Genomic DNA, 7,432 nt, shown 5'->3' on the forward strand with positions numbered 1-7,432 from the left:
TGAGGCAATTGGGGTTAAGTGACTTGTCCAGGGTCATACAGCTAGAAAGTGTCAAGTATCTGAAGCTGTATTTGAACTCAGGTACTCCTGAATCCAGGGCCAGTGCTCTATCCACTGCGCCACCTAGCTGCCCCTACAGAGCATTTTAAGTTGCAGTGTTTCATATATTATTTCATTTGATCCTCACAACCATCTTCAGAGGTATTATTATTCCCATTTTATAGATGAGGAAACTGAGGGTACAGGAGGTTAAGTGAACCGGCCTGGATCCCAGGTCTTTCTTTTTTTTGTTTTTTTGAGGGGCAATGAGGGTTTAGTGACTTGCCCAGGGTCACACAGCTAGTAAGTGTCAAGTGTCTGAGGCCAAATTTGAACTCAGGTCCTCCTGAATCCAGGGCTGGTGCTCTATCCATTATGCCACGTAGCTGCCCCCAAGGCCAGTGCTTTTCCACTGTGCCACCTAGCTGCCCCTATCCCAGGTCTTTCTGACTCCAACTCGAGGGCTACCTACCACACTGCTGGCTCCACTGGGAGCTTTCCTTGTCCCCAGATCATTCAGAAAGCTTTTTCTTTTCAATCTTATTTTAATTGTTTTATTTTATTTTTACATTACTTTCATTTCCAAAAATTGGAAAGAAAAAAAAAGAGGGTGGGGGGAAGCAGTTCAGCAAAACTAACCAACATAGCAAGGGAGTCCATTTTCTAAATTCTTATTGGGGGCAAACCTGGTTGTTAACGAATTACACAATGATCAGGGTAATGGGGGGGGGAGATACTTTTTCCCATTATATGCTACTGAAATTTGTATAACTGGGAGTGGTTTAGGACCTGAGGTATCCCATGGAACAAATGGACTGAAGCCTGGATAAATGAAGTTAGCAGGAACTCTCTTTTCCAGGAGGCAGTATGGGGCAAAGGAAAGAATTCTCTATAAAGTCAGGAGACCTGTCTTGGTTCTATTAACCTTTCTCTGGGCCTGTTTCTTCTTTAAGTAAAGGCTTAGTGTTGTTGGTTTCTATCGTGACTTTCAGTTTAGACGTGTCATGCAAAATTCAAGGACATTGCATGAGAAAAGCCTGGTCCTCCACCCCTCCAGGCTCAAGAGAATTTCCAGGCCACCTCATACTTCCCAAAGCTATGACACCACTAAGAAAACAAGCATATGATTTCAGGGGTAAAAGAAACTTCCCTTTAGAGTCTTCAGCTTTCTAGGCAGCTGGGAAATCCCTGCTGAGGGGTTATTTCTCCATACACCTGTTAGGAACTTAAGCTTGAGGAAATAAACTAATAAGGAGTTGGGGCTGAAGGTAATTCCCTACTCAATGGTCTGGAAGGGGAAACATGGATGACTCGTCCATAGAACTTGGAAAGCACCGAAACAGTCAGTCCCCCGGCCCGCTGACGAGACCCCCAATAACGGGGCTAATCTGGCACACCTCGGCCAAGGACTGACAGCACCAGGGGCAGAAGGAACCTACGGGCGTCTCTGTGTAGCCCAACACTCCCATTTTACAGATGAGGAAACAGGTTCAGAAAGGGAGAGGGCTGCCAAAGCAGGCCGAGAACGCCAGGGTCCTGACCCCAACCACAACAAGCCCGGGGGACAGACAGACACGGACACACACAGACACTTGTGGGGAACACAGGGGCCGAGCCACACACCAGAGATTTAATGTCTTAATGTGGAGGGGGCGGAGGGGGGGGTGTCTCTCGCCCTGTTCGGCGCCTCACTTCTGCCGCTCTTTGTCCCACTGTTCAGGAGTCAGGGTCTTCTGCTCAAACGCGTGGATGTGGGGCAGCTCTTCCGCCAGGCACGAGTTCACCAGCCTGAGGAAAAATCAAGGTGGGGTCAGAGGTTAATGCCCCGAGGAATTGTGGGGGGTGGGGGAAGGCAACGTGCTCAGGCACGCGGAGAGGTAGCACACACTCACCGGTGTCTCTGCAGCAGCGGCTTCCCCTGGAACTTGGAGGAGACCACGAGGACTCGGAAACTAGCAGCGCAGCGGGAGGGGGTCGTGTCCTCTACCTCCTGCCCGGGGTGGGAAGGGTTAAAGGGGTACCCCCTAGGCACCAGTCCTCCTCTCCCCCACCCCACCCCATGCCATCCTCTTCAGCCACAGGGACCCAGAACTCACGGGCTTGGGGGGGGGGTGGAGTGGGCCCGCCCCGCCCCCGCACTCACCACGTGTTCCGCTTCCAATTCCCGCAGTAGCTTCTCCCGCAGGGACTCGGCACTCAGCTCCATCTCGGCTGCCGAATCCCAGGCCGGTCCCAGGACTCTGAACCCCCGCCTCTTCCGCCCACACTGTCGCCACTTCCGGGAGATGCCTTTCCACGAGCAATTTCCGCCCTTAAGACTTCGCTCATGCTTTGTTTCCCTAGTCCTGTACAGGTCATTTCCGCCCTTACATCGATTCTCTCTCGTTGCTTCTCCACGTCTGTGTTTGTCACTTCCGCCCTTGTCTTACCCCTCGGACCCGACTTTCCGCCCTCACTTAACCTCTAGCCAATCGGAGCCTGTGTTTGGCCCACACCGGAAGTTCCGGTGTTGAACTTTGTTGGGGGTGGGCTCCCTGTTCTTTTCAGAAAGGACCCCCCCCGCTTGTATATTCTGGCACAGTTTCGACGTCACGATCGTAGCCTGGTGAGGGTACCCCTCCTCCATTCGCTGTCCTGCGCCTTATGCAATATGTTGCCCCCCAGAAATGAAGCCCTCGGCCGGTAAATGACCGAGGCTTCAGAAAAACCACACCGTGGCTATGACACTACTATTCCCCCGTCTCCAGGCCACCTCTGATCTTTTTTCCATCCTCTGCAGAGAACGATGGGGCCCGAGGAAGCCTCTCGGGCAGTGGAGAAACCCCCACAGCCATTCTTCGGGGTCTACCTCCTCTACTGTCTCAACCCCAAATACAGAGGCCGTGTCTACGTGGGCTTCACCGTGAACCCCTCTCGGCGAGTCCAGCAGCACAACGCGGGGCGCAAGAAGGGAGGGGCGTGGAGGACTAGCGGGCGAGGACCATGGTAACGGGGAACAGGGTAACAGGGCTCAGGGGGCGGAGCCGGGGAAGTGGGCGGATGGAGTGAGGGAAAGTCCAGCCAGGGCTGGGAGAACCTCGGCCACCCTTTGGCCAAAGTCCGCCTTCCCTTACACCGCAGCCCCCAGGCATCCCCAGACCCTAATTAGACCATATGTTGGCCTGCTCCCACACAGTGTCCCTGACTCCCTCATGCTTTCTGCAGGGAAATGGTCCTTATCGTCCATGGCTTTCCTTCTGATGTGGCTGCCCTTAGGGTAAGAGGTCAGACCCGGGCAAGGGGTGGGGAGGAGGGGACGGACAGTGAGGGCAGGGGAGAGGTAACAGATTGGAGAATGGAGGAGGTGAAAGCCACAGCTTCTGAGTCCATGACACCTTGTCCTCCATCCATCTCTCTCCCCTTCAGTTTGAGTGGGCCTGGCAGCACCCTCGGTCCTCTCGGCGCCTGGCTCATGTAAGTGGAAAAGGCAGAAGGGAAGGAGCCTTTTTTTTTCCACCTTCGGGTCCTGGCCCAGATGCTGCAAGTGTCCCCCTGGAATAGGTTGCCCCTCACCGTTCGTTGGCTACGACAGGACTTCCAGCAGGAACTCAGCCCTCCTCCTCCCCAGCACATGCCTCTTGCTTTTGGGCCTTTGCAACCAGGCCTCAGTCAGAGGGAAAGGAGAGGGGTGGACAAGGAAGCAGATGAGGTCTTCTGCTCACTCTGCCAGCAGCTAGTCCAGGTGAGACAGCACAGCCTTCTCTACAGTATGAACAAGGTTGAAAGCTCTACCGTGGTATGAGAGTAATATAGGAAATACTTTTTTTTTTTTGGCAGGCAATGGGAGTTAAGTGACTTGCCCAGGGTCACACAACTAGTGTCAAGTGTCTGAGGCCGGATTTGAACTCAGGTACTCCTGAATCCAGGGCCAGTGCTTAACCACTGCGCCATCTAGCTGCCCCCTCAATACTCTTTTTAATCATAAAAGTATTTTATTATTTTCCAGTTACATGTAAAGATAGTTTTCAACATTTTTCATAAGATCTTTAGTTGCACATTTTTATCCCTCCCACCCTTCCCTCCCCAAGACAGAAAGCAATCTGATATAGGTTATATATGTATAATCATGGGGCAGCTAGGTGGTGCAGTAGATAGAGCACTGACCCTGGAGTCAGGAGGACCTGAGTTCAAATCCGGCCTCAGACACTTAACACTTACTAGCTGTGTGACCCTGGGCAAGTCACTTAACCCCAATTGCCTCACTAAAAACAACCAGTACAATCACAGTAAACATTTCCACATTAGTCATGTGAAATAAGAATCAGAACAAAAGGGAAAAACCTCAAAAAAGGGTGAAAAAAGTAAAAACAGTGTGGTTCAATCTGCATTCAGAATCCACAGTTCTTTTTTTCTAGATTTGGAGAACATTTTCCATCATGAATTCTTTGAAATTGACTTGGATCATTGTACTGCTAAGAAGAGCTAAGTCTATCACAGTCATTTATCACACAATGTTGCTGTTATGTTCTCCTGGTTCTGCTCACTTCACTCAGGATCAGTCTACTTAAGAATTTTTAGGTGGCTTTGAAATCTGCCTGCTCATCATTTCTTTCAGCACAATAGTATTTCATTACATTCATTTACCACAACTTGTTCAGCCATTCCCCAATTGATGGGCATCCCCTCAACCAATTCTTTGCCACCACAAAGAGAGCTGCTAGAAATAATTTTGTACATGTGGGTCCTTTTCCCTTTTTTATGATCTCTTTGGGATACAGACCTATTAGTGGTATTACTGGGTCAAAGGGTATGCACAGTCCCAAAGCCCTTTAGGCATGGTTCCAAATTGCTCTCCAGAATGGTTGGGTCAGTTCACAACTCCATCAACAGTGTATTAGTGTTTCAATTTTTCCACAGCTTCTCCAATGTTTATTATTTTAAAGGAAATATTCTTTGTTTAAATCATCTTAACCTTGTACCTTGTTTCCCCCGTCTAACTGGCAGGATAAGGGTGGATCCCTTTGCTGTCCTCATCCCAACTGTCTATTGAATGCTCACTTAATTTGCCTTGCTGAAGAATTCCTTCAAGAGGAACCTCAACAGCTTCTGCCCCTGAAGGGCAGCTGCCCAGGGTGAGTGGGAAGCTAGAAGCTCTTGGAGCTGAGGAGAAAAATGGTTTCTGTTCCTCCTCCACTAAATCTCTCACTTTTGGCCTCTTCTTTTTTGTATAGCTGTAAAAACACTTTACTGTGGGGAGACCTGATCCGTCTACACCAGGCATATCCCAGCAATCTGGAGGAGATAGAATCTGACCTTGAAGAGGTGAGGTGTGTTTTGTGGTCCACGCTAGTTCTCCTTTTCTCATCCTAGGTCCAACTCTGACTCTCCCATTTATCTCTCCAGACACACTGGACAGATGAACTGAAGACTTAAGTGGCCGCCTTTTTCTACCTCAAAAGGAGGTCTGCCTTTCCAGAAACCCGGTTCTACTTTCGACCTCCAGCAGTCTTGGGGGCTTTTTCATCATTTTTAGAAAACAGGTTGAAAATATTTGGAGCTGGATTTCAGTTTTAGCTCCAAAACTTAGCAGCTGTATCATACTAGTTCTATATAGTTGTTAATGTAAGTTCGTACGATAAAGAAACTGAGTTAAATGCTGGGCTACTTTGGGGTAAGGAAAAAAGGCAGAAATCTGGGATGGGGTCACAGAGAAACCAAATGTGTGATTTCTTACACATGAGGTTTAGCTGAGAGAAGATGGAGGAAGGGGAGAAGTGGAGGGAAGCTTCCACAGCCTATCCCTGCCTACAGGTGTGAGGTTATACTAGGAGAGCAAATACTGCTACAAGCACCTGGCTTTAGGGTTAGGTGCTCTTAGGATACTGCATTCCTGACCTCAGCTTTGGTTTCACTCACGTAGTGCTGGTGACCAAAAGGAGAGCTCACAGCTCTCTGGAAGAACTGGGGAAAGAAGGAACTATAAGATACGAGCTGGGGAGGGGGGGGAGGGAAGGAAAGAGCTGGGTCTCATCTCCTCCAATTAGACTGGAAGCTCCTTGAGAGCAGGGAGTGTCTCCGTTTTCTATTTGTCTCTCCAACATCCGGCAGAGCTTGGCACACAGGAAGCTCATAAATGAAATGCTTTTTTATTCATTCAAGTACTTGCATGAGTTTTTCCAAATTCCTGATAATTTGGGAGACAAATTGCAATTCACAAAATCATGTTATTTTATATTTTTAAAAATATTTTATTTACATGTTTTTAAATAATAATGAATGACTATGATAATAAACAATCACTTTTCTGTGAATGTTATACTAAAAGTTTCATGTTTTTTTGAAAAAGAAAATAAATGCATGATTTATTGTTATTACAAACTAATAGATTGTTTACTGACAAACATATCTGTCAACAAGTTGACTGATTTCCTTTAACTTTCTTAAGCTATTTCCAACATTCTTCATAACCGTTATTATGGATATCTACAAATTTTGTCAAATAAATAAGGAATATTGCTAAGTCGTATTTATTTTTTTAAAACTGTAACCATTGGCAAATACTCAAACACTGGAAAACACCAGTGAACATTATTGGGTAGCATTCAAATAATCTAATGAGCAAAGTTAATAGCATTACAGAAAATGATATGACAAAACCATCAATTTAATAGGACTCCATTTTTCTTCCCAAACTTATTTCTTGGGATGCTATCTAGATAAGATTTGTATAAAGTATGTTCTGCATACAAATGTATTAATATTTGCAAGAATGCCTCGCTGTCAGCAGCAGATGGGGCCACAGACATAACATGGCAACAAGACTGATTGATTAGATGTGCTGCTGTTCTGGTTTCCAGAAATGTCGACCTTAACCTTTGACTTCAAAGTATTTTCTGCTTTTACTTCTGACTTCACTGTCATTGGATTCCTTCTAATCAGTAACGTCTCTGTGTTATTAGCCTTTAATTCTCACATGAGAATGATTATACTTCTTTCTGATTGCTCAACTGATTGCTCAGTACTTCAAAAAAAAAAAAGTGCCCCATATGGAAATACTACACTCAACTGATGAACATTTATAACAAGCACCTACAATGTGCCAGGCACTGTGCTAGATACTGGGGATACAGACACAAGAGAGAAATGCCTTCATGAAGCTTATGTTTCTACCAAAGCTCACCCCGGCTCACTCTCCCAATTCCTCTCTCTCATGACATGACCAACTATTCATCTAGTCACTCCAAGGCAGAAAACTTGGGGTCATATTTAACCTGCATCCTAAGATGCATGATGTCCTTACCAAATAAGCCTTGTCCATTTTTCTTTAATAATCCTGTTCACAGGGGCAGCTAGGTGGCGCAGTGGACAGAGCACCAGCCCTGGATTCAGGAAGACCTGAGTTCAAATCTGGCCT

The 7,432-nt window shown here is 47.1% G+C and overlaps 2 protein-coding genes across 2 annotated transcripts; one reads left to right on the plus strand and one right to left on the minus strand.

The window, feature by feature from the left end:
* Positions 1-1,649: 1,649 nt before the first annotated feature.
* BOLA2B (bolA family member 2B) lies at positions 1,650-2,330 on the minus strand. Its single transcript, XM_043975647.1, has 3 exons — positions 2,183-2,330; positions 1,932-2,029; positions 1,650-1,827 (listed from the first exon to the last, which is right to left on the minus strand). The coding sequence occupies exons 1-3, from the start codon at positions 2,243-2,245 to the stop codon at positions 1,728-1,730; spliced, it is 261 nt and encodes an 86-aa protein (XP_043831582.1). The 5' UTR covers positions 2,246-2,330; the 3' UTR covers positions 1,650-1,727.
* Positions 2,331-2,450: 120 nt separating this feature from the next.
* Positions 2,451-6,751, plus strand: SLX1A (SLX1 homolog A, structure-specific endonuclease subunit). The gene is given in 8 exon segments (XM_043975646.1): positions 2,451-2,644; positions 2,819-3,024; positions 3,244-3,295; positions 3,445-3,522; positions 3,524-3,760; positions 5,023-5,150; positions 5,250-5,340; positions 5,422-6,751. Coding segments are annotated over 7 exon segments (816 nt in total). The 5' UTR covers positions 2,451-2,644; positions 2,819-2,824; the 3' UTR covers positions 5,452-6,751.
* Positions 6,752-7,432: the final 681 nt, after the last annotated feature.

This window comes from Dromiciops gliroides, chromosome 1 (genome assembly GCF_019393635.1).
Source record: "Dromiciops gliroides isolate mDroGli1 chromosome 1, mDroGli1.pri, whole genome shotgun sequence".
In the NCBI taxonomy this organism is placed as follows: domain Eukaryota; kingdom Metazoa; phylum Chordata; class Mammalia; order Microbiotheria; family Microbiotheriidae; genus Dromiciops; species Dromiciops gliroides.

What these genes read in the sequence shown, in the direction of transcription:
- BOLA2B (XM_043975647.1), bottom strand. Translation starts at nt 2,245, where the DNA reads ATGGAGCTGAGTGCCGAGTCCCTGCGGGAGAAGCTACTGCGGGAATTG. An exon ending in AATTGGAAGCGGAACACGTG is followed by an intron (nt 2,030 to 2,182) that starts GTGAGTGCGGGG and finishes CACCCCGGGCAG; the next exon opens with GAGGTAGAGGACACGACCCC. An exon ending in CCGCTGCTGCAGAGACACCG is followed by an intron (nt 1,828 to 1,931) that starts GTGAGTGTGTGC and finishes ATTTTTCCTCAG; the next exon opens with GCTGGTGAACTCGTGCCTGG.